At 38.0% G+C, this 27,848-nt stretch overlaps 1 protein-coding gene across 1 annotated transcript in view; it reads left to right on the plus strand.

Annotated features, from left to right (window-relative positions):
• The window catches only part of SPEF2 (sperm flagellar 2), a 169,129-nt gene that overhangs the window by 22,919 nt on the left and 118,362 nt on the right, over positions 1–27,848 (plus strand). The window contains exons 3-9 of the mRNA XM_032851311.1: positions 585–837; positions 4,189–4,359; positions 6,766–6,906; positions 8,425–8,489; positions 12,377–12,563; positions 20,933–21,121; positions 27,383–27,570. Of these exons, the coding sequence (XP_032707202.1) occupies positions 585–837; positions 4,189–4,359; positions 6,766–6,906; positions 8,425–8,489; positions 12,377–12,563; positions 20,933–21,121; positions 27,383–27,570 (1,194 nt within the window). The remainder of the gene's footprint in view (positions 1–584; positions 838–4,188; positions 4,360–6,765; positions 6,907–8,424; positions 8,490–12,376; positions 12,564–20,932; positions 21,122–27,382; positions 27,571–27,848) is intronic.

Raw genomic sequence — 27,848 nt, forward strand, 5'->3', positions numbered from 1 at the left:
GTTCACCTCCCCTTCCAATTTCCCTCAACTCCCTTCTCCTCTCTAACTCCCCTTGTCCTCCATGCTATTTGAGTGAAGATGATATAATTAGTGTGATTGCATAGCTAATATTATTTAATGAAATATTTCTGATGGTACGTAGGAGGATCACTGTTAAAGTCATCAGTGCAACATTTAGGGCTATTTTCAGACCCCTGTAATAATGTCATTTAACAATATGGAAATTTAAATTATAGTTTTTCCTTCTGAGTAAAATATTTTTCGAAACCATAGTTGTTTTTCCGTGTAGAAGAAAGCACTTAGTTATCTGTTTTTGTTTTGACCTCTTGTAAAAATTCTAGCATGCATTTAAGGAGAAAAACGTACAAAATCAGCTTTAGATATATCATTCCAGAGAAATAAATGGGAGGAATTCAGGGAAGTAGAATATCTCAATGTAGTTACATGATTGTGTGGTTTTAGAGAGGAGTGGTATATTGAAAAGAATATGCAATAATTCATATTAGATCATGATGATGCCTCTGATATTTGTTGTCTCTAATTCAGTGCCAGTGTCTAATTGTGGAAACTGTTTTAATGCCTAGAGTTTCAAATGCCAAACTTAATAATTTTTCTCGCTTGGAGCCAACGCTTCACCTTCTGGGTGTGCAGTTTGATCAGAACGTGGCCCACAACATCATCACGGAAAAGCCTGGGGCAGCAACCAAACTTTTGTATCAATTGTACATTGTTCTTCAGAAAAAGAAGAAAAGTGGACTGACTGGAGTGGAAATACAATCCATACAACCCCCGGCAAACATCAGACAGCAAAGTATGAAAAGTGAGGCTTTTCGAGACGTAAGTGCACAAAGAAACATAAACGTATCACAATGTAAGACTCGGGAAAGTAAAATGACAGTAACATTGGCTGCTCAAAGAAGCACCATTGGGTAGCTATGTCCCTTATGTATGTTCTTGGTCATACTTGGATTTTGTTTTATATTAATGTTTTCAATTCATTTATCCATTTTTGATGTCTCCCTCCATCCTATCCACATTACCAACAGTTTATCAAATTCTGTATGTTCCTAATTTGCAGTGTTTTTATGCCTTGCTCCTCTCTTTCCATTTCTGGCCCTGTCTACTCAGATCCTTGAGTGAACACTGCAGCAACATGTCTAACACATCTCCCAGTCTTCTAGCCTTCCACCAGAGGTCAATCAATGGCTAGATGAATCTTTGCTAAATTCCAGTTGCACTGGGCCCTTTTGCTCAGAAGCCTGCCATTTTACTGGACTGACATTCAAAATCTTTCACTAAATGGTCTCAATCTGTCTTTCTCTGTTTCTTCATAGTCTTCAGCATAAAGTCTTTGTTTTTTCTTTCTTTTTTTTAGAGGATTTTATTTATATTTTTTGTCAGAGAGAGAGAGAGCACACAAGTGGAGGGAGAAGCAGGCCTCCCCGCTGAGCAAGGAGCCCGATCTGGGACTCCATCCCAGGATACTGGGATCATGACCTGAACTGAAGGCAAACGCTTAACCAACTGAGCTACTCAGGCATCCTGAGTCTTAGTTTTTTCTTCACTGATCCCCCACCTGTCCTTGAATAGGTCTTGTACATTTCTGCTTTTCTCTCCCTTTCACCTAAACTCATACTTTTCATCTCGCTCCTTCCCACAAACTTCTCCATCCACTGCTGTGCAGCCTTCCCAACACACATGGATTCTTCCTGTGGAACTCCTAGGGCATGGGTAGTTTCCACTCTCTGGTGATAGCCTCCTGCTGCTCATACTGTGGCTAACTTTCATGATTAATCTGTCATACGGCTTCGCAAGATTTTTAGTCCCTCAAATTCAAGGAATATGCCTGATAGAATGCTTTCAACATTGCAAATATTCATTGTGTTTTGATTAGTTGATACAACTTTTTAGTTGACAATTCTCTCCAGTTCCTGTTGCTGTTTCCTTATGGCAAATGAAGTACATTAACTTTTCCAGGCCTCTAGGATAATGGGGAGTGTTGCACTGACCCAATGCATTAAATAGAAATGGAAATAATTAAATGTTTAAATTGAACTTCTGAAGACACAGTGACATAATAGATGTGAGGGCCATCTCCACTTTTATATTTGTCTATTCTTAGCAGACAATCTTACGAGCCCAGTGGCAGAAGGAGCTCAGCACCCAAGAAAGCTGGAAATTAGATTAAGGTTACAACCAAAGAACTTGGTCTTGCCTTCTGCCCCCTTCACTTGCAAAGCTGAGTAACTTTGGGCCAATCCCTGGAATACTCTTAACCTCCATTTTCCCAGCAGCTGAAATAAGATTGAGTATCTCTACCTGCCTCAGAGTTAGGCTTTTTTTTTTTTTAATATGTATATAATTTTAAGGAAACAATATATGAGAAAACTCTTTGTGAAGTGTAAAACAGTCAACAGGAACAAAAGCTGTAAGAGTTGTGTTGGTGAGGCCAACAAGAAACCATTGTGTTTAATGTTGGCCATGGTGACCTCCCAGAGTCAATAATTCATTTGTTGAACAAATATTAATTGGGCTCCTATTTTGTGTCAGGCAATTGCACTACAATCAACACAAGAAAAGTCCCCACCCGTTTAGAGCTTCCATTCTTGGGAGAGAAAAATATTTCAGTGGAGTAGTGTGGAATGTTGAGAGTTGAAGAGTAAATTGAGATGAGGCAGATGGGAGCATAGACTGTTCATTCAAGGAATGTGGAGGTGAAAGAGAAGAGAAGAGAACAGTGGCTGCAGGAGAGAAGCGCACGAGCAGTGTGCCGTTATTTGTTTCCTTTATGGGCATAGAAAGTGGGACAGCTGGCCAGTTGAGAAAAAGAACCAGGGGCAGGAGATGACTGGTGTAGGAGCCAAGGTCCTCTGGGAAAGAAAGGAGGATGCAACTGATGGTCCAGGTGGAGGAGGAGGTATCTTAAGAAAGAACTAGACATGCCTTTTTCTCTGAAAGCAGGTAGAAGAAAATGCAGGTGTCTTACATAATTATAGTAATGACTAAAATTTATTGATTGTGCAGAGCAAGATGCAAAGCCCGGTTCCAGGTATGTATGTGTGTATGTGTGTATGTGTGTGTGTGTGTGTGTGTATATATATATATATATATATATATATATATATATATTATGTCCTTTGATCTTCACAATAGCCTTATAAGATACCTATCTTTTATTATTCCCACATTACAGATGATGAAACTAAGGAGCAGAGGAGTTAAGTAACTTGCTCACCTTAATGCAGAAAATAAGTGATAAAGTTGCAACAAACCTAGGCAGAGTGACTCTAGAGCCACACACTTAACCGTGGGCTATGTTATATCTCAGAGGGTATTTCCTGGGTAAGGGAGGGATAATAAAGATATAAGATAAGATATAGACATATGTTGAAGTAGAGAAGTAGGATGTTCAGGGACTTTACACTTTTGTTGCCTCTGTGGAGATGGAGGCCAGGCCATTTTTAATAATGAAAAAAGCAGGAAGGTGAGTAAGGGCTTAAAGTCAGCTGAAAGGTCCTTAAGAGATCTTCTGAGTAAGTGCCCATATCTGCTTAGGTGGCTTTAGAAGACAAGGACCAAAAATGGTTTGAGCAACAGTTCCATTTGAAAAAAAACTTTAATAAGTCTTCAGCTTTTAAGGAGATTACTTTTGGTTATAAAAGTTTTACTTTATTCCATTAGCCCTATTACTCTGTTCCCCATTTTATAATCATCTTTGAAGTTCATTTTCTTACAATCTTAGACTCTCATTTCCAATGACCTGGAAGTTTTAATGTTTCTTCACTTTTTACTAGGAAGTATCTTAAGTTATGGAAAGAATCTGGCTCTCATATTATCTCTTATATGTTGAATTGGTTTTATGAAATTATTTTTATGAAAATGTACTTCTCTAAGAATTCAAATGCCATTCATTAAAAATTAAACTCAGAAAAAAAAATTAAACTCAGAGCAAAAAATATAGAAATATATTTGAAACTATTTTATAAGAAAGAATTCAAACATGTTTTTATTGTTTTCATGTAAATTAAAGATCTGAGTGACTAGTATGGGGCTTGAATTTATTTTAACCATCAACAAGAGTAATTCATAGAAATTTTATTTTGAAGACAAATTTTATGTGTGCTTTTAATGACAATATACTTTTTATTTTCTAATAATGAAATCCTTTGAACTGCTTTCTCCATTTAGAGACTTAGAAACCTGATACCACGTCAAACTGATTTCAATCTGATGCGGGTTACACACAGGTTTCAAGAAAAATATAAACACATGAAAGAAGATCTTGTCCACATGCATTTTGAGAAACTTGAAAAATTTCAAAAGCTCAAGGAAGAACAAAGATCTTTTAATATTGAAAAGGTTTTATAGTATGATTTTTCCAGAAATTCATTAGAGCATAGAGTATACTGTTTGGAATTTATGCCTATAGTACACATTGCATAAGCATTAATGTAGCATAAGTTGTGTGTTCCTTTGACTCATGCTCCACCCTGCTCTCACCTTTCTCTACCTTACTCTCCCCTTTGTTCCATTCCCACTCCTGCCCTCACCTCTCCTTGTGACCAGGAACTAGAACTGCCATTCTCTGGAGTGGCAGGACAACTTGATCTCTTTTTAGGTTGTCTGGTAGAAATTAATGCTTCACATGGGTCAGCGGTGGGGGTTTGCAACTAACCACTCCAGTGAAGGCTTATGATGGTTGCCCCCACTAAGGGATGTAGAGTGGGCATTCCCCCTCTGAGTTCCCTCTTTTGCAATCCCTTGGTCTTTCTGTCCTGCCTCATTTCTCTCGTCCTGGTAGTCTGAGGTGATATCCTGCTTGCTTTCTTTTCCAAACCCCTTAAACATCTCTTGCCTTCTTTCTGGTTCTTCTTGCTTTAACTAACTCCCCACTGCTTCTCAAATTTCTCTGAAAACCTTTAATGATCTCCTATGCCTTTAAGTACATGAGAACATGATGGTGTGAGTAATCATTAAAGATTTTCAAGAGAATTTCAGGTGACTACGTATATGGAATGTGTAAACTACAGGCAAAAGAATTATAGTTCTTCTCCTTGCACTACAAATCACTTTTTAAATTCATATATTTAAAATGATAAGAAATGGACACATCCTGAATATAGTCAGCCCCCTATGCAGAGGGGAGGGAAAGATGAGAGACAAATTCTGGAGGATCTTAAGATCTCATTACTTGCCAGAGAGTAGATAAAGCGCTGTGCTTCCCCTCTTGCATTGCATGGTAAGGCGACAAGGCACTCCTAAAGCAGTGTTTAAGTAAAGACCAAGTGCTGGGGCTCTTACTTTTTAAGGAACCAGCCCATCTGACTTTGATGTGCTAAGTGTAATGCAGAAAGAGTCCAAAGAAAGTTGGGAAAAAGGAAATATGAAACCATTAAATATTAAATAAATTATGTTAAAAATGATAGGAAGCAGGGGCACCTGGGTGGCTTAGTAAAACATCTGACTCTTGATTTCAGCTCAGGTCATGATCTCAGGGTCATGAGATCAAGCCCCACGGTGGGTTCCATGCTGAGCCTGCAGTCTACTTAACATTCTCTCCCTCTCTCTCTGCTCCTCTTCCCTTCTCCCCAGCCCCCAGCTTGTGTTCTCTCTCTCACATATAACAACAACAAAAAAAAAATTGCAGGGAGCAAATAGGGAGAGCCTATGTCTTCCTGGTTTTCTTGAGAAGGAAAGATCATCATATTATAACGATATGAAAAGTTATATTTTAGAAAGTAAAATGAAGAAAAATTTGAAGTTATTAATCATTTTTGACTTTTTAGTGGTTAAAGTTTCTTTGGACATAGGAAAAAATGATCTTATTAGCTCTAATATAATACTTAGTAGTAAAATCATGATTAGTTTTACATGTTACTTCATAAATCATCTAATCTTTAAAATATTTTGTCTGATTTTCACGATTTCTTTTTTTGCTTTCATTTATGCTTGTGTTCTACTTAAAATAAATACTCCCAGGTAGAGAAGAGATGATCTAATAATGGTGTCACATAGTTCAGTATTTAATTCAGTATTTGAAGTAGCCTCTGAGTTCATTGTTTAGATGTGACTGAGTTTGGGGGAAGTTTGTCATATCTCCTGGATTCCCCAGAAGACCTCCTAAAGACCATCTCCCAGATGGAATTTTCTCTTCAAGTCACCTTTAGAGACAGAATTTTCTCTTTACATTATTGGGTAGGTCAGAAGGTAGAATTGGGAAAGAATGATATTCTTCTTTGTATCTGAGGCACCTTTATTATTCTTTCAGTGCCATCACCTAGAATGAAGATGCACACATCTGATAGGCATAATCTGAGGATTCCAAAATCGTGTGTGTATGTGTGTGTGTGTGTGTGTGTGTGTGTGTTTAAAGATGTATTTATTTATTTATTTGACACAGAGAGAGAGAGAGAGAGAGCACAAGCAGGGGAGCAGCTGGCAGGCAGATAGGGAGAAACAGGCTCCCCACTGAGCAGAGTGCCCCACATGGGGCTCGATCCCAAGATCCTGGGATCATGACCAGAGCTGAAGACAGATGCTTAACAGACTGAGCCATCCAGGTGCCCCCCCCACAATTGTGTTTTAATATCATACTTTTCGAAATGAGTCATATTGATACCTGCTTTCTAACATTACATGTTTGTGACACCCACTCCATTAGTAAATTGCTGAGTTCTGAGAAATGTATATATGTGTACCTGTGAGTGTGTAACATAGCCTGTTTTTCTGGTAAGTGGAATAACTAAACATCTATGGGATATTTAGCAACGCTTGAACAGAAGACGACAAAATGAAATAATGGCCAAAATCCAAGCAGCTATCATACAGATTCCTAAACCTGCATCAAATCGTACTTTGAGAGCACTTGAGGCCCAAAAAATGATGAAAAAGAAAAAAGAGGCAGAGGTAAGTGATAATCCTTTAATTTGGTGTTGTGTTAATCTTAATGAAAGAAAGATCTTTCTCTAAAACATAGAGATTGCCCCCAACTTCTTAGTTCCTTTTCAAATTATTGGTGGCATTGTTCCTTCTCATTCAAAACTCCTTCACTGTGTGCATATCTAATCCATATTATACTGTTATTTGTTCAGAATGAGAGAATGTAGCTGTAGGTCAGGGATAAGAAACTCATGTTAAATGACAGTACCAATCTGGACTCCTGTGTTGAGGATTCTGTGGTCACTACAAAAATATTCTAGAATGGTGCTGCTGTGATGGGTCACAATCACCATGGGTACAGAGGTGTCAATCAAGGTACACATACCGTACATATGCCATTCCTACTATATGTTTTACTCAGTTCCTTCTCACCATGCTGCACTATTTTTCTATGAGTACCAGAAATGTTAAGTGGTTTGCTTGCTATCAGTTTGTGTAAATTTAAGATACCTACGCTAGTGGTATTTTATTAGACCATACCAGCTGTCCGTCATTCCAGTAGGATACCATCTGCTTCTATTTCATAGTGGAGCAATACTACATTTTGATACTAATTCCTGCAGCCTACATTGCATACTGCTCCAGTCTTTATTTGATGATATTCTCTCCTGGGACCTAAGGAAAAGAATAACAGCTACCATTTATTGAGGATTTGCTAAATGTCAGCCTGTGCATTGGAAACTTTACATTATCTTTCATTTGTAAATAACTCTCTAAGTAGGGTATTACTCCCCCAATTTCTAAATAAGGAAACTGAGACTCAGAAAGCTGCCATGTTTCTCTCTGGTACTGAGTATAGTAAAGCAGAGATTGACAGGTCTCTCTGATATCTAAATCCAATACATTTTATGTTAATCCACATTTCTTTATTTTTTAATATTTAAAAAATATCCTGTACTTGTATTCTAAAGAAAATTACTCATAAAGTTTTTTTTTCAGATCCAAATTTTAGAAAAGTATTTAATTCTTATATTTCTCTCAGATGGTTAAAGTTTATTAATAAGGATTTACAGTGGATGAAGGATGAGCTAAACTAATATTCAGAGAGCAAATTAATAGTATAAATAAGGTTGCACAAGAAATGTTTAAGACATGCAAGATAATAATTTTTGAAGAAGTATTTATATCCCCCCCAAAATGCTTATTCTTCTTTAAAAGAATTGCAAACAAAAATTCATGGCCTGAGACTCTTTGATAATTTCCATTCTCATTAAATGGCCTTTGTTGCACTCTCAGAGCTAGAACTGTGAGCGGAATGATTCAGAGAAGACAGCTTTCACACTCTTTTAGGTATATTTAGCCTAGTCTAAAAATAATGAATCAGAATTATAAAAGTATTCTATAATGCAGCTTTTTATATCTTACCTCCTAATTAGCCTGAAATAGTAGTGAATACAACCTTGGAAATTTGTAAAGTGAACACAGTAAATGAAGATTTTCAGTGGCTTTTAGAGATGGAAAACTGATAACGAATTTTCTTTAAAGGATGTGGCTAATGAGATTAAGAAGTTTGAAGCCTTAATAAAAAAGGATCTCCAGGCCAAAGAAAGGTGAGATGTGAATTACTTTAACAATCACAGAACTGCTTTCTGTTCTACTGTAGCGTTTGAATACTCAAAAATAGTTTATGGGGAATAGCTGCTCCAAAGATCTTTTTACTTTGTAGAAGCTTCATTAAGAGAGTACGTGAAAGAAAGTAAATGAGCTAAAATTCAGGTTGATTGATCATGAACAATTTTTGTAAAGACCAGGAGGACTATTATGAGTTGGGAAGTTATTTTATTTTTCTATGCTGTGCTTACTGTCCTAAGTTAACACAATTTTTGAGCATTTATAAAAATTGTTTCAAGTTACCACTAATTTAACTTTGTCATAAAGCCTTTATTAGATGCTCATTGGTTTCTTTCATGTTGCGTGCTCAGCATTTAGCATAGAGACCAGCAATAAAAAACTATAGAATGAGTGTAACTGTCACTGAAATGGTCAGCTCTGTGAGTTTATTTCAAAAAATGCCTGGTAAATGGGCTTCATTTGCCTAAAGATAAAGATCCTCTCCCTTTTCTTTCCTATTAGGGGTCATTGACTCAGGGAAGATAATTGAGTAGGGTCTGCATATGTGGGAGCAACTTGAATTCTTCCACATTTTTAAATGGGAACTTTCCAAATTCTTCTCACTTACATTTTATGGAATGTGAACTAATTCCTGTTAAAGAAGAAAAGCTGACACAAATTATATAAATCAGTTCCATATTAATATTTCTGAGGGAAAGAAACAGAGTCAAATGAGGAGAAATAAGAAAAAGAAGAAGTGGTGAGGAAATCAGGTGTGGAAGGAAAATAAAGGAAAGTGAAGAATACATACATTATATTTTCTTCTACCCTTTGCAAAAACTTTTGATGCCCTATTCTGATTCCCACTGCCATTTACCAGTGCTGCCCCAGGCTAAAGAAAACACAATCCAAGCCTACCCACCTAGTAGCCACCAACCAAACCCCACTATCCTCATCCCCGCCTGGGCCAGGAAACCACCGGATTTCTTCCAACTCTTCTTCCACTCATCTCACCTGGCATGCACTCTGGAGTGATAAGTAGATGGTATCTACCAGAGCAACCATCTTAAAATATTGAAATACTTTTGTTACTTTAGGTGAATAGTATTCCCTCTGGCTCTGTGGCCTATCCCTTTCCTGGGACCCCTCAATTTCCATGCAATTTAGCAACCAGCATTAACACCAAACATAGCAGTGGCCTGTAATTCCTGCACCAGCACCCATTTTAATTGATTAGTGTCTTTGCCATGTCAGTTGTTAAATTTGTTGTTTTTTTTTTACTTTTTTTTGTTTTTGTTTTGTTTTGTTTTTTAATTTATTTGACAGAGAGAGAGAGATCACAAGTAGGCAGAGAGTCAGGCAGAGAGAGCAGGCTCCCCACCAAGCAGAGAGCCTAATGTGGGGCTCCATACCAGGACCCTAAAGCCGAAGTCATTACCTGAAGCCGAAGTCACGATCTGAGCAGAAGGCAAGGTTTAACCCACTGAGCCACCCAGCTGCCCTCAGTTGTTAAATATTTTAAAGATCATCCTGTGCAATACATCTCAAACTTTCACCCTGCTTATGGCTATTGGCTTTGACAACCAATCTTGAACCTAAGTCTCTCTATCAATTAGCTTTAGAAACCCCAAACAAGAGCAGGTTAAATTAAATAGAGGTTTACTTCTTTCCTGTAATAGAAACCAGAATGTAAGCAGCTCAGGGAATCTGTTGGAGCTCCAAACTCATCAAGGACTGAGGCTTTCCTTTAGCTCCACTGTTTTGTTGTGGTTTTTGTACATTCATTCATATTCACAGTACAAGATGGCTCCTGGGGCTCTGGCCATTTGGCCCATGTTCGAGATATAAGGAAGGAAGATAGGGAAAAAGTAGTTATCTGAAATAGCTGAAATAGCTCCTTTTAAGAACCTTCCCACAAGTCCCAGGTTACATTTGTGGTTTACATTTTATTGGCTAGAATTTGGTCACATGGCCACACTTAACAGAATGGGAGGCTGGGAAATGTAGGCTTGGGATGGGTACACTGTTTTCCTGAATAAACCTGGGGTTCTGTTTTGTGGAAAAAGGGAAGGAAATGGCAGTGTCTATCACAGATCCTTTCTCTGCAGAAGCCTCCACTTGGTCTTGCCAGAGATTTAGCACTGGAGGACCATGAACTATAGACATACTCACTTCAATTCTTAGGGCAGTAGGGTAGGGCCTAGGGCAGCCAGACTCCCTGGACCAGTCACCAGGGATTGTGAAACTTCACCTGGGACTCCAAATCCCTCTCAGAATGCTGCACAAAAAGCATTTTCTCTGATAGCCCCAGGTAAAGAATGTTGGGAAGCACCGGTCTAAAGCAAACTTTTGAGGAAAACAAAAGTTACGGTACAGTAAGGGCCTTTGTTAAGTCCTTTATCAATCACTGCATTCATTCTGAATTTTTAGCTTAGAATATAGAATTTAGAATTTAGCTTAGAATCAAGCATCTTCTGGGATCTTTCAAAAACTTCACACTATTTGATTCCAGAAAGCACTAAAATCTCATAAGTCTACCATAAAGAACAATTTCTGCCCCTGCCCCTTTCACAGGCTGCTCCTGAAACAGTTTCTCAGGGATGTCACCACAAAGTCCATCTTTCTTCTTTTGTGGAAGAAGGAAACATTGTCTCAGAGCAATGCAAGAGCTCCCATGGCTGCTTTTCCCCACATGTACTTTGTCTTTATTTTCTAACACAAATAATAAATAAATGCTAGCTGCTACTTTTTTTAAAAAATATTTTTTATTTATTTGACAGACAGAGATCACAAGTAGGCAGAGAGGCAGGCAGAGAGAGAGAGGGGGAAGCAGGCTCTCCGCTGAGCAGAGAGCCCGATGTGGGGCTCAATCCCAGGACCCTGAGACCATGACCTGAGCCGAAGGCAGAGGCTTAACCCACTGAGCCACCCTGGTGCCCTCTGTGTGAATTTTTTTAAAGAATTACTCTGTATCATACTTCTTAACATATCATTTGAAGTTGAGCAGACATCAGCTATTTGTCAGAACTATGAGGCACCAGGACAGAGAGGAGTATAATAGGATACTTTTCTCATGAGCTCAGAGTTCATCTAGGAGCAGCAAATGTACAAAAAATGAGCTGTAATACAATATGATCTATAGACATGCAATTGTTACTTCATTAAATATGAATTAACTGTGCTTTATAAGAATACTTAGATCTGTACAGAAATTAATGACAATTTAGTTCTGTTATACCATATTAATGTGCCCTTGGCTTTTGAATAAGGTAGTAAGTTGTATTTTATACTAAATACATTAAGAACTTGTAACATGAAAAAATATTTATAACATTAAAACATTATTTATTGGCAGGTAACAAGATATATCTTTTACCATTGTACTATTGTATCCTGTTTATTTTGTAAGGAGGTATGCAGATGAGAATTGATTATTTGATCCTTATATACATAAAAATATATCTTTTACTTCTAAAGGTAACTTTTGAATGAACCTGTAAGTTCTTGTATTAAGCCACCATTGTCCCATTAAATTGAGCATATTTGCTTTCTGTTGGTAACACTACCAGGTTCTTCCTGATTCTTTAATTTTGGACATGAGGTAGGACAGGACCAAAGCAGGTCTTCTTACTTGGGTCTTCAGGACTTGGGCAAGAGGCTAGGTCAGTCTTGTGTTTGCCAGTGTGGTATGATGAGCAAGTCATTTTTTAGCTGCCAAGCTCCCAATAAGAACCGGGCCACTGGTCTAAGCACTCAGAAAGTTACTGGAACTTCATAGAGCATGCAAGGGAGACTTTTCCTGAGGTCTTCCTCCATAGTCAGTCAAAAGTAGGGGCATGTAACTGCATTGGTTTTTTTTAATCTAAATAATAACTATTATCCTTAGTGCCTCCAAGACTTCTGCAGATACAGCAGGCCAGACAACTACTGATTTGTTAAACACTTATTCGGATGATGACTATATTAAAAAAATCCAAAAGCGCCTTGAGGAAGATGCTTTTGCAAGAGAGCAAAGGGAGAAAAGACGGCGGAGACTGTTAATGGACCAGTTAATAGCCCACGAAGCACAAGAGGTAAAATATATAGATATAGCTTGAATAATAGTGCTGGAAAGTTTGCAAAATTTAGTCTTTTAAACACACACACACACACACACACATACATATATATATGTATCTTCATTATATATGTATCTGTTACTCTGAATCAAATGTCAACAGAACATATTCACATCACCATGGCAAATACACTCAGAAAAAGAAATCTACATAAAAGATTTATTAAGTAATCTAAAATCTGGTGATGGTTATATAGCATTGTAACTGTACTTAATGCCACTGAATTGGACCCTTAAAAATGGTTGAGATGGTAAATTTTATGTCATGTATATTTTCCCTCAATAAAAAAAAGTACTGACCAAAAAGGAACCTAAAATCTATGTCAAGTATGTGTATCCATTGTTGCTTTTGGAGGTAAGAGGAAACTTTTCCCCAGTTCTTTTGAGATATAATTGACAAAAAATTATATATATTTAATGTGTATGATGTGATGTTTTGATATATGTATACTTTGTGAAATGACTGCCATATGGAATTACCTGACACATCCATCACCTCACGTAGTTAATTTTTTGTGTGTTTGGTGAGAACACTTAAGATCTATTTTTGTAAGTTCAACTTTTTTTGATTGGCATATAAGTGGGATTATGCAGTATTTATATTTTTACGTTTGACTTATGTCACTTAGCATAATGGCTTTCAGGTTCACCCATGTTGTCACAAATGGCAGAATTTCCTTCCTTTTTAAGGCTGAAATAATATGCCATTGTGTATATACTCCATATCTTCTTTATCCATTTCTCAATCAAAGAACACTGAGGTTTCTCCATATCTTGGCTATTGTGAATAGTGCTGCATTGAATAGGGGGATGTAGACATCTCTCTCAGATACTGATTTCATTTCCTTTGGGTATATACTCAGGAAGTGGGATTGCTGGGTCATATGGTAATTCTATTCATAATTGTTTTGAGGAACTGCCATATTGTTTTCCTTAGAGGCTGCACCAGTTTACAGTGACAGTTTTTTAGAGTTCCCTTTTCTCCACATCTTTGCCAACACATGCTATTTCTTGTGGGTTTCTTTCTTTCTTTCTTTCTTTTTTAATGTGATAATCATTCTAACAGATGTGAAGTGCTATCTTATTATGGTTTTGATTTGGATTTCCCTGCTAATTAGTGATGTTGAGCACCTTTTTCATATACTTATTGGCCATTTGTTTGCCTTCTTTTGAGAAGTATCTGTTCAGGTCTTTTGCCCTTTATTTTTTTAAGTTCAGTTATTTGTTTTTTTTTGCTATTACATCGTTTGAATTCCTTTTATACCTTGGATATCAACCAAATGTACATTTGCAAATATTTTCTCCCATTCTGTAGGTTGCCCCTTCACTTTATTGGTGGTCTCCTTTACTGTATAGAAGCTTTTAGTTAGATGTAATCTTACTTATATATGTTTGTTTTTGTTGCCTGTACTGTGGGGGTCATATTAAAAAGAAAAAAAATCATTGCTTAGACCAATGTTAAGAAGTTTTTCCCCATGTTCTTTCTTCTAGTAGTTTTATAGTTTCAGGTTTATGTGTAAGTCTAATCCATTTAGAGTTGATTTTTGTATACAGTGTGAAATTAGCGTACATTTTCATTTTTCTGCATGTGAACATCCAATTTTTCCAGCACCACTTGAAGAGACTGTTCTTTCCCCATTATGTTGCCTTGGCACTCTTGTTGAAGACCAGTTGACTGTTCAAGCATGTATTTATTTCTGGGCTCTCTCTTCTATTCCACTGGTCTATATGTCTGTTTTTATGCAGTACCATACAGTTTTGAATACATAAATCAGGAATACCTACAGTTCTGTTCTTCTTGCTCAAGACTGCTTTGGCTATTCATAGTTTTTTGTGGTTTCATATGAATTTTAGTATTTTTTTAAATTTCTGTGAAAAATGCTATTGAAAATTTGATAGTGATTTTACTAAATCTGTAGGTTGCTTTAGATATTTTGGATATTTTAGCATTATTAATAATTCTAATCCATGAACAGGGATGTCTTTCCATCTATTTATGTATTCTTCAATTCCTTTTATCAGTGTTTTAGTTTTTAGGACACAGATCTTCCACCTCCATAGTTGAATTTATTTCTAAATATTTTATTATTTTTGATGCTATTGTGAGTGGGATTGTTTTCTCAATTTTTTTCAAATTATTCATTGTATATAGGAACACATTTTTATATGTGTGAGTTTTGTATATTGATTTTGTATCCAGCAACTTTACTGAAATTGTTTTTCAGTTTGAACAGACTTTTTGTGTTGCTGTTGTTGGAGTCTTCAGAGTTTTATGTAAAAAAAAAAAATCATATCATATGCAAATGGAGACAGTTTTACTTCTTCCTTTCTAATCTGGATGCCTTTTATTCTTTTTATTGTTAATGGTGCTGGCTAAGACTTCCAATACTATGTTAAAAAGAAATGGTGAGAATAAGTACCTTTGTCTTATTCCAGATCTTGAAGGAATGCTGACAAGCTGATAGCTTTTAGCATCATACTATCAAGTATGATGTTAGCTGTGGGTTTGTCATACATGGTCTTCATTATATTGAATTACATTCCTTCTCTACCTAATTTGTTCAGTTTTGATCTTGAAAAGATACTGATTTTTTTTTCAGATGCTTTTTCTGCATCAATTGAGATTATCAAAAAGGGAGTTTTTGCATAAAAACAACATGGAGAAGTTGTTAGTCCTCTCAATTTGTTTATTGGTTTACTCTAGTGGTTCTCAGTGTGATTCCTGGACTGGCAGCATCAGAATCACCTGGAAATTTTCAGTAATGTAAATAATTAGACCTCACCTCAGACCTACTGAATCAAGCTCAAATCACAGCTCTGGAGTGGAGCCTGTACTATAAGACCCTCTAGGTAATTTGATGCAGCTATAGTTTGAGAATCCCCGATCAACTCTCACATTGAACACATGTTCACTGAGCCTCTTCTATGCTCTGGGAACTGTTCTAGCTAGATCTAGGATACCATACTGAACAAGAATATTGAGAAATATGTTATCACAGAGCTTGCTGTTTGGGAGAGGATCTATAAACAAGAAAGGAGATTAGAGTGTGAAGGGGCAGTGAAAGTGATGGGAGGGACAGGTGACATAGCCCTCACTTGGTCCAGAGACAGTTTCTAGAGGATGATAAATAGAAACATGAAGACGCTAAGTTTAGGTGTGGGTAATTGTGGTGGGATGTGAGTGGGGGTTAGTTTCCAGCAGAGGCTAGAATGGTGGAAATTAAAGTGTGTATCCAGAGAGAATATCATATGGAATGGCTCAGCACTGAGAGCTAAGGTTCTTAGCAAACTGAAGTCATTTGGCAGGCATCCTCAGAGACCAAATCATGATGAGCCTTGCCAGCTGTATAGAGGGAAATAGGAGCTTTTATCCTAAGTGCAAAGGGGAACAGGAGTTACAAGGTCAGATTTGACTTTAGAAAGATCACTCTTTTACTTTAGTTGTGAGAATAGATTACAGCAAGTGAAAACAGGTTGCAGCTGGATTCTTACTAGGTTAGAAATTATCCCAGTTTAAATTTAGGGTGGTGGCAATGGGGATGGAGAGAAGTGGCTTCAGGAGCTATTTTAGTAATAAAATCAATAGGTATTAATGGTTCCTTAGACAGTGAGGCAGTGAAAAATTGGGACGAGAGGCCAGCTTGGGCAGTTAGGTGGATGGAGGTGGCATTTACTGCAATATGGAAGATGATGTGGAGGAACAGACCTGAGAAGGTGATTTAAAATGTGAACGTAAACAGGACAAATTTGCATGTCTAAAATATGAAAGACTGGCATAAAACTTCACATAAGTATGAAGAAGTGAAACTATTTCTCCGTGGATTCACTTCTTTCTTAGAGAAAAACTTAAAAAACAAACAAACCCCCTTTCCTCTCTGTGCTAAAAAGTTCTTTCTTATTTCAGATATATGTATAAATTTACTCAGGCATATATCCTCCCTTTTACTTAATAGTCTCTCTTTTAACTGGAAGAATTACAGATTATGGAAATTGGATAATTAAAAAGTAGATTGTGAAATAACTACCTATTTCAAGTTTCCTTAACTAACAATGGAATTTTTAACACACTTCCATTTGTTACAAAACACTTGTGCATGGGCTGCTCGGGTTTTTTTCTTTTTCTTTTTCTTTTTCTTTTTCTTTCTTTTTTTTTTTTTTTCTTATAGTCTAGACCTGATATTTACCTGGAAAATGGGGTGAATGATTCTTTCTGACTTTCCTCACTTTGTACCAGGATGCTATTAGCATTGGTTTTTCAAGGCTCTGGCCAGAGATTTGTTCAGGGACCAGCAACCTAACAGACATTAAAGTGAGTTAATGCTCTGGCTATTTCCAGCAAGGGAACTATTTCTTTTCAGTGTTTCAGTGAAAACTGCTGTTCCTCCAACCAGCCTGGGGTATGCAGCAAGGGACCTCCACTTCCACCGCCTCCTTTCTATCAAGTGTAGTGTCCCCGCTTCCCTGCACAGCTGACACAAGTGCCCGGGCCACAGTGGTGGACTGTGAAATCTCCACTTGCAACATGGCCTGTTTTCCTATCCATCCTTCTCTCTTCCCAATGTTATTTGTCAGGGCTGGGATTTCTTCTGCTTCTCTCAAGTACCTGCAGCTTTTTGAGAGCATGACATGGATCTGATGTCAGCCCTAGATGCTTTTACTCTGGCTTCATTTGTACTGAGCTACCAAGAATGCCTCTAAATATCTTCTCTAGCTTCCAGGTTGTTGTAGTTTTCCCCTGGGGTTTGTATGCTCTGTTTTAGGTGGGCTTGTGAAGAGAGAGCTAGAGACCTGTGCTCAAGTTGTTCTCTTGCCTCATGATTCATAAAGAAATGGATTACATGAATGAAATGATGAGATTTAGGGTTAGAACAATCACTTTAAGTTTTTTGGGTGGATTTTGGAGAAGGGTGGGGGGAAGGATGGTAGAGGAGAGGCTGATATTGTTCAAGGTAGGGGCTGTGCCCATTGGTATGGAATGGAGTAAAGGGTTCCTTAAAAACATACACAGGAGGTAAAATAGACTACTTCTTCAAGAACTGGATATTGGGAATGATAAGAGAGGAATAAACTTCGGATGGCACTAACATTTTAGGTCAGAAGTCATAGCTTTATAGGGTCATCAACTGAGATGGGGAAATTCTGAGGGAGGACCAAAACTGAAGGGGAGTTGGTGAGTTTAGTTTAGGTCTTGATGGGTTTGAAGTACCTCATATGCATTTAAAGTGGAGATATTCAAACTGTCAACCCAATTTAGCTCCCAGCTGGTTCTATGGTCATTTAGCTAGCATCTTGGTTGGCTCTTGGGATTCACACCAACTTAATTATCTCTACCTTCCCAAACTTATTCCTTGTTATTTTCTTGGAAACTGTGTTTGAACATCAGACCCCTCCCCTATGTCTTAACCCAACATCCTTAAATATTTAGCTTCCAGGTCTTTCCTGCAGGACTCATTCCTCCCCAAGAGCTGCTCAGGCATCTTTGTCATTCTGAGCATGGCATAGAGTAGGGTAGGCTCCTGGCTCCAGGTCATGCGAAAAGCAGAGGGCCTGGCATCCAAATTGAGGGTATTTTGGGTTGCATATCTTTCTAAATCTTCCCCAAATATAATTAAAGGAGAAAATTTTTTATTTTATTCATTGCAGATATAGAACATTTCATCTAAGATAGGGATTAAGCATAAATCTGTTTAGGCTGCACCGAGCACCTAACCCTAGCTTGTATCTTTCTATGAGAAAATGTGTTCCACATCCCTGTGAAATTTTTGGGAAAAAGTCTATTTCTAAAATATGAAATACTTGTACAATGGAACAAAAAAATAAATCTTTTCCACTCAACTTTTGGGTGCAGGTCTTAATACACTTGATGGTTCTTCATACTAAGGCTTTACATCCATAGCATTGACTCAGCATTCAACAGTGATTTCCTTTTCTTTTTACCTTTCTAACTATAATGTGTGGTCAGTAATCAAAACAGTTCTGACCAATCCAGTTTGTTCTTTATAAGGGTCAGAATGACTAGAACTCATCTGGACAACTAAATTGCCTTGCCATATAAACAACCAAATTATAGAATATACTCTATATTAATTATAGAATTCACTTGGAATAATAAATCAAGCCTATATTATTAAAAAAATATGGTTGTGACTGTGCTTTATATATCCAAAACCACCCCCAAAATGTGGTAAGCAGTTTGGGCTGGGCTCAGCTATGCTGTTCTTTTGCTGGTCTCAGCTGCCTCTCTCATGTGTCTTTGGTCAGCTGGTGTGTTGGCTGGAGATTCTTCAGGTCCATCTGGGAAGACTGGTGCCTCACTCTACCTTGTCTCTCATTTTCTTGCAGACCAGAAAATGTGGCGGCAGTGGTGGGGTAGGAATGCAAGAGAATTAAGAAAACCAGATCCCATGTGTGTGGGATTTTTTTGTTGGTTCTTTGTTTTTTGTTTTATGCTAATGTCCCATTGGTCAGTTTAATCAAATGGTTACCCCATACCCCATATTTAAGGAGTGGAGCAATAGATTATACTTTATATATATATATATATATATTTTTTTTTTCTTTTCAGCGTAACAGTATTCATTGTTTTTGCACCACACCCAGGGCTCCATGCAATCCGTGCCCTCTCCAATACCCACCACCTGGTTCCCCCAACCTCCCACCTCCCGCCCCTTCAAAACCCTCAGATTGTTTTTCAAAGTCCATAGTCTCTCATGGTTCACCTCCCCTTCCAATTTCCCTCAACTCCCTTCTCCTCTCCATCTCCCCTTGTCCTCCATGCTATTTGTTATGCTCCACAAATAAGTGAAACCATATGATAATTGACTCTCTCTGCTTGACTTATTTCACTCAGCATAATTTCTTCCAGTCCTGTCCATGTTGCTACAAAAGTTGGGTATTCATCCTTTCTGATGGAGGCATAATACTCCATAGTGTATATGGACCACATCTTCCTTATCCATTCGTCTGTTGAAGGGCATCTTGGTTCTTTCCACGGTTTGGCTTTTTGATAAGAATAGCTGCAGGATACAACTGCAAGGATATGGATGAAGAAAACTAAAGAATTTGTGGCCATTTTTGCATTCTGCCTCAGCTCCACTACTGGATCTTGAAAGGAAACAAATGGTTAACATTAAAGATTCCAGAATTTTATAATTAGATTACCCATATGTTTCAAAGTTGTTCTTGATTTTATTTTGTATTTTATATATGTTACTAAAAATTCATGTTTATTTTCAGTTGAAATTTCATTTAATCTACATTTTTACATAATTCCTGGGTTCGAGTTTTGGAATTTACAATAGAGTGTTATTATTTGCATCCAGATTCTGAAAATATATAGGGTATTTCTCCCATTATCTCACAGTGGCAGAGATCATTTGAAACAATGCCATTAATAATGCTAGATTTTCTTCCTAAACAGTTGGATTGTTGAGTGTTAAATGGACAACTCCAATGTTTAAGTATTCTTTTACATCTTTCGCCTTGAGAATTTTAATTACCTCCTCCTTCCACATGATGTCTCTGTTTAGACAGAATGAGAGCTTGAAGGTGCTTTGGAGATCATCTTCCACCTAAACCCCTCGTTTCACCTGTCAAGAAGTAGGCCCTGAAAATCCAAATTACTTGTCCAAAATAACACAGCCAATTAATGGTATGACTGGGGCTGCAATGGCTTTTGATTCCCAATTTAATGCTTTATTCCACTGCTCATGTACTGACTACCCTTCTGCTCTCTTAAAATAGATGAGAGCCAGGAGAATGCATCTAGTTTCTCTTTCAGATTACATCCAGTCAGATTTTCTGAGACAAGCCATAGGTCATGGTCTCTTAGACTCTCCTCCAGTCTTCCCATTCCATCAAATTGCAGCTTTTCCTCACACAGGTAGTGAGATGTCTACACTGGCAACTAACCATATCTGCCATCTTCAGCCAAAGTCTGCATTTACTTTTACAACCTGTATTTATTTCAGGAATTTCAAATTTCTGAAAACATGCTTGTAAGTTGAGAATCATATCCTTTGTTTATAAAACCTTGAAAACAGTTACCTAATTTATTTTTCATTGGATTTTAAACAAAGTAACAATTCACTTAAAGTAATTGTGACTTGCAAAATCATAGTGTTTCCAGATACCAAAATGGTACAACCTTTGTTGGAAATCTTCATTTTTATAACTTGATTTTTGCCATGTTCAAATTTAAATCATAGGACAGATGCCAAGGAATACTCTGCCTTGTGCACATTATTTATACATAGCCTTCTTAACCCAGTGGGAAATTTGGACATGGTCTTGACAAATAATTGGCTCCCCCAATGGTGTTTTCAGGAGGCCTATCGGGAGGAGCAGCTGATTAATAGACTGATGCGGCAGTCCCAGCAGGAACGCAGGATCGCTGTGCAGCTCATGCATGTTCGACATGAAAAGGAAGTTTTATGGCAAAACAGAATTTTCCGAGAAAAACAGTATGAAGAAAGACGACTTAAAGATTTCCAGGATGCTCTTGATCGAGAAGCGGTAAACGATAACTCCCTTAAAAATCTAAGCTTACTTTTGATACTTTCTACCAAGTCAAGGTAAACAAAACTGCATTTAGTTGCCAGTCACTTAAGAAGAATTAATTTTTATATGATCTCCCTCTTATCTCCCTATTTTTATCTTTGTGTAAGTAAAATCACAGCACATAGGGCTTCTACATGTCACACTCTCCCCCTTTAGTCTTGCTTCCACCAATATTTGATGTTCACGACCAATCTTTATGTCCACATAAAGTCATTTTGGTTGCCTGGAACTCGTTCTCCAGTAGGTTCCTCAAGAAGGGCTCAGGGAACAATATTCCGTGTATGTTGTATTGGATATTGTGTAGTGTATTCTGATAACAGGATAGGTCTTTTATACCTGATGGTCAGTTTTGCTCTATATAAAATCCCTAGTCCACATTTTCTTTCCTTGAATATCTTAAATACACTATTCCATTTTCTTCAAGTCAAAGTGTTATTGCCTATAATATGATAATCTAATTTTCAGTTTCTTGTATGATTACTCCATTTTTATAGATCTACTTTATTTTCCTTTAAATCTGCTAAGTTTACTAGGATTGTATTGGTCTTGGTTATTCTGGGTGAACATTCTCAGGTGGTGAGAGCACTTTTAAGCTGCCTCTTTTCTATAAGGTACTGTTAGTCTTTAATAAATGATTCCTTGCTTTGTGATAAATTAGGATTTTTATCAGGTCCACAGTGCTTTAGTCCTTGCTCCAAACCCTTATCCAGGGTACTCTGGTTGATTGTATTTGAGAATGGTACATACGTAGGTATGCTCTTGGCCACTTTGGTATCAATCCATCTAGGTCCTTTTATAACTCTGAAAATCAAAATATCTAACCTTTTGATTATTTAATACATTAATATTTCCTTATCTTTATGTACATATGGGTTCTAGTTATCAAAATAGATCTATTTTATCAATGGATTATGTAGATTTCTTCTTGCCTATTTCCTATTGGAGGTATTTCAAACATATTCAATCTGTTGGTCCAGATTTGATTGAAGAAATAGAAAACTCGTGTGAGTGGCATTTTAAATAGCTTGTCTTCAGTGCCATAAAATAGTCACAAAACTAGGCTGAATGGAAGAGAACACCTCATAAAAAATAGGAAGGGAATGCTTTATGTATCAGATTCATGGTTTACACTATGATAGTCCATGAAAATAAATACAGCCTTTGCCAAAATTATACAATTTTTAGAAATATCATTTAAGAGTAAAGAAAATGGTGCTCTTGCCTTTTGTAGAATAGACATTGCTGAAATGTTAGGGGTAGGGGTAAAGAACTATACCTCCATTACTCCATGAATTTGAGCGGCATGATCGCTGATTTCAGGTATCCTCTTAAAGAGCTGAATTATCTGGATAATTGTTTTATCCCTCTATTTTGACAAGAGTGAACTTGAATAGATTGAATGGTATTTGCTTACTTTAGAAATGTGTTTAGCTAATCTTTCTAAGTGCCTATTGAAAAATATGTCTGCTTCAAGCCCAGTTAATGAAGTGCATAGTATCAAAGCATTTATAGCAGGACTGGGCTTACTGTGATAACCTGCATTTTTCTTTAACTAAGCCTGAACAGACATCAGAGGATTAGAACACTCAGGCCTGCTAGAGCCTCAGAGAACAGAACCGTGAGGTTCTGTAGCATCTGTGAAAATTATATCCCTTCCTCTCACAATGATTACCTTTCCTTAAAGCTGAGGTATCTGCTTCCCTGACACTCTTCTTTGTGAGGTGGCTTGATTTCATGGGTTCTCTCTGCAAACATTGAATTTATCACCTTCTACATCAACAGTGGCTGGTGTACAAGTAGGAGCCAAAGAAATAAATACTGAATTGAAGTTTCCAAAGGAACACTGTTACCTTTTCTTCCTAGTCTCATGCACTAAATAAACAAAATATATCTTGTTCCCCACAGCAGATCATTCTACTGCTTTCCTTTTGTGGAGAAGAGACTTTTTTTTTTTAATTGTTTTTTTACTTGCTACTGTTCTTGTAGTTTTTGTTACTGTTTGTGGCAGGAGAAGGGAGAGAATTCTAGAAGTACTTTTAAACCTCTTAAAATTTAAAAAAATCTGTTAGGTGGGGTGCTGGGTGGCTTAGTCAGTTAAGCATCCAACTTTTGATTTTGGCTCAGGTCATGATCTTGGGGTCTTGGGGTCAAGTCCTGCATTGGGCTCCAGCCTCAGTGGAGACTCTGTTAGGGATTCTCACCATCTGCCCCTCCCCCCTGCTCTCACTCTTTCTCTCAAATAAATAAATAAATCTTTTTAAAAAACTAAAAAATAAAAAGTCTGCTAATGATAGAGGCTATTAGTAATATGTCATATTATTAATATTATTAGTCCACTATCACGTGATCCCTTTCTGTTGAGTTCTGCTATGGAAATGCTCTCCTGGTTTTCTTCCTTCTTCATTGGCTGCCTCTTCTTGGCCTTCTTTGTTGGCTCATTCTCCTCTAATACCAAAACATGTAATGCCAGGGCTCCTTAAAGCTTAGTTCTAGGCCTGTTTCTTTGCTCCTCTGTGCTATTTCCTCAGACAACCTCTTAATGCACAACCAGGGTATGTAATTGCTGTGATAGGCAACTCATACATTTATACGTTGTCCTCTGCAGTAAAGACCCACGTACTCAACTGCTTTCCTGACATCACTACTCTTATATCTCAGTGACACCTTAAATTCAACATGTTAAAGCCAAATTTATGACCCTTCTTACTAAACTGCTCTTTTTCAAGTTTCTGTATTTCCATAAATGGCAACATTATTTATTTAGTTATATGAGTGTAAAACATCAGGATCCACTGGACTCCTGTTCCACTCTTTCTTCCATATCAAAATCATCACTGTCTTGTCCATTTCACATACTAAATATTTCTTCAGTTTATCCATTTTTCCCCATGTCTACGCTACCAACACTACCAGTCTCTGTTACTATTACTACTATTACTACTATGACTATGACTGCGACTACAACTACTACTACAGTGGTCTCCTTCGTCCATTTTGAGTGGCTGTGAATTAGCAACTGCAGTTGGGATATAACATTCTTTATATTCTCTAAATCAGCTTAAGCTTGAAGTCCAGCAAACTTCTGCCCATAGAGATGCACAGATGCACGGTGCCCCAGGTCACAGGCCAAGTCACCAGGAAGCACTGCAATCATCAGGCCCAGGCCCAGCCTACTTTCCTTGAGACCCGAGTTGCCCCAGACCACTCACATTGCCTCCAGTGGCACATGTTTTCACAGAGGGTGTTCCAGCTTTCATGGGTCCCTCACATGTTCCCTTCTGAGGCTCTCCTGCTCCCCAGGAAGTGCCAAGAAGTAGGTGCACATCTCTTCCTCTTTGCTCTCAGAATCTTCCCTCCTTTCCACTCTCTTGGAGTGACCGATATTAATTTGCCTTTGAGGAGAGTCCTTTAAAGTGAGGAGGAGTTTCCAATAGCTTCTGCTTTTCTGTCTTGCTGAAATTTCCTGAAGCAGGAGGTAAAAAGGATCTGTTAGAAAAGAAGGAAGGGGAAATTAGAGATAACTTATACTAATTTCCTGCCCTACTATCATCTCCTACAAATCATCTTCCATTGTGCAGGCATAGGAACCTTCTCGACTCTCAGATTTGACCATTGGCCTCATACTCAAAAACCCACCCATGGCTTCTCTTCGATCAGATCCCTGCTCACACCTTGCTCCTGTCTCCTGGACTCTGGCCATACTGGTCTGCTCTCAGATCCTTGAACAAGTCATTTCTTCTGCGATCCCCTTCTTCCCTCATACCTTTCCCCAGCTACTCCTCATCTTTCAGAACTCTGTGCACAGGCCACTTCTCATCTAGGCCAGGACTCCTGTGAGGACCCATACTCCTGTGAGGCTCCATACTCCATCACCCTTCTTGATGACACTGTACAAGTGCACAGTCATTGTGAGGCTTCTTCACTGCCCCTCCCACTGCACATAAGCTCGTGAGGAAAGGGATCATGTTTGCTTCTGCTCACTATTGTTTCCCCAGGGCTGAGGCCAATGTCTAGTACATTTCAAGAAAGGCCAGGGTGGGGAAAGGGGGTGGGGGGCAGTAGTGCAGAAAGAGAGAGAGGGAGAGAGAGAACTTTGTGTTTTCCATCATCAGTTTTTGTCTGTTTTGGTATTGTATTTAGGTTAAATCTCTTTACCTCATCCTTTAAGATAATTGAGCATCTATTCTATATTGTTTCTGATTTCAAATTTCTATTCTACCTATTAGTAGTAATAGTACTTAATTATAATAATATTTAACATTTTTTTAGCATTTATTGTGAGTCCAGCATTGAGTTGTGTTTACCACATGTACATATAATTCTTGCAACAGCCGTCGGAAGTGGACACTACCCTTGTCTACATTTTGCACATAAGGGAAACAAGACTTAGAAAGCTCACCTTCACACAGACTGTCAGTGGTGTAGGCAGGAGCACAGCTGGCTCTAGCAGACTCCAGAGTCTGGGCCCATAACAACCGAGATTGACTACCTCCTACAGACTTCCTTTTTCCTTTTCCTTCTTTCTTTTTTTAGGGCTTTAACCCAATTTGCTGCAGTGCGACAGGAAATGGTGGTGGGTTTAGCACAGGGAGGTGGGGTTGGGTAAAGGTAGAAAACTAGTAGCTAAAAAGTAGGAAGAAAGGCATGGAGGGAGGAAAGGAGACAGCACCAAGGTGAAAGCTGCTGCCTTCTGGTGAGGATCATTACACTGGTCCCTGTAAGGCTTGGGTCCCTTCCCACCCGAAACATTTCCACATAATTTACAGGCACTCTGAGTCGAGCAACCTCACACCCCATTTCCTGTCACCACACAAGTTCTCATCTGGCTACTCCTGCTCTTTTAGATTCCTTTCATCAGACCTCTTCACAGGTGATGAACATACCATAGAGCTTCCTACTGAAATGGTGTGTTTTCCCCAGGAAGATGGGGCCTATAGAACAACACAACAATAACAAATTCTGGTGATTCCTGAACTTGCCAAATGGATAGGACTGACCTTGGGGGTCACCCAGCCTGACCACTTTCCCAATAAAAAGAAAACAAACTAAATATAAAACACTAACAAAAACAAATGAACCTTCCATTTGGTTCAGTGGACAAAGACCATCGTCCATTGTCAGGCATTTAATCATGTGTGAGTAGTATCACAAGAAATATTTGCCTGATGGGATGGTGGTAAGATTTTCTGTATATGCAAAGTCTTCTTAATACCCCATTTCATGCTGAGGACATAGGGGCTGAGGGGGGCTGGGACTAGGAGCTTAGGACTTGACTTCTGTATACAGGCTGGGGCTTGACTGATGGCAGCTCCCCCAAGGCCCAAGTTCACCTCCATTTTACACTCATTGGGTTAAGTTACTGGAGGCAAGTCTGGTTTCTGGAGCTTGTTAGCCCAGGATAGAATTTCTCAAGGAGCTGGGATAGCTATTTGAAAAACGTTTAGTCATGCTTTGACCTTTGCACTTGACCTTTGCTCTTTGTGTGAAGAAAGGGTCTCTCTAAACAAAATAATAGTGCAAACGAAGCAGAGGGTCATAACAAACTGTATTTCGTTACTTTCTGCAGAAATAAGTGTTCTATATGAGTGAATTTTACCAATTTATTAAGGCTATAGGAGCAGAATGGTTTTTTGTTGTTGTTGTTATTGTCTAAATACATTAAACATTGGTGCATGTGTGATAGTCTCATGCCAGTAATATCAGAGATTTTCCAAAATATTTTCTAAGGATGAATCAGTATCCTAGAACTTTCTCACTAAAAGATGGGGGGCATTGGCCAGGCAGAGCAGATATATCAGGTTAGGGCTCCTAAAATGGGTTGGAAGGGACCAGCTGTGCTAGGGTCTGACACAGACTTGTCTGTTTCACTGTGATCCCTGCATCTATTTGCAACCCATGAACTCAAGTCGTCTTTTTAAACACTTAAGATCCAATTTATCATTAGTTTTCATTGGGCTTTCCACAGTTATACCACTGTTCTCTGTATTCTATTTTGCTGATAAGATACGCTAAAGGTGGAATATTTCCAATATCGTCTTTGCCATCATACTCAGTAGTTAATAAGGAGAAGGTGCTCTTTCGTGATTAAGTTTTTCTTGGTGTAAAAAGATGTTTCATTCTATTTAGAGATTTTTTTTGCCTATTGAAATGATAATTTTTTTTTCAGGTGAATCATCGCAAATTACATTGACTTAAAAATGTCTTTGCCTTTCTTAGGCTTTGGCCAGACAAGCCAAGATTGATTTTGAGGAACAAGCCATCAGAGAGAGGGAAATTCATGAACAGATTGCTGTGGAAAGAGCTCAGGCTCGTTACAGAAAGCATTACACAATATGTGCAGTAATTTTGGATCAAATACTTGATTTGTCTACTAAGGTGGCAGACTACCGGATGTTGACAAATAAGTAAGTGTTGTTTTTTATAATCATTACAGTAGAGACATCACAGGAAATGAGAGAGGATAAGACTGTAATGTAGACACTCAGTTGATAAGAGAGACAATAATTTTTCTTAAAAAAATACTAAGAAGTGGGGCCCAGGATGCCTGGATTACTGACTTAACTCATCCCCCAATGAGCCTTATTTCAGGTGTATTTGTATGTCTTTTAATAATTAAATTTTGTGTCTAGATTATAATTAAGATGACTATGATAATTTATTTGAAATACTTGTAACTTCCTAA

The sequence above is a fragment of the Lontra canadensis genome, unplaced genomic scaffold, assembly GCF_010015895.1.
Source record: "Lontra canadensis isolate GAN:19392208 unplaced genomic scaffold, GSC_riverotter_1.0 scaffold5, whole genome shotgun sequence".
Classification (NCBI taxonomy): Eukaryota; Metazoa; Chordata; class Mammalia; order Carnivora; family Mustelidae; genus Lontra; species Lontra canadensis.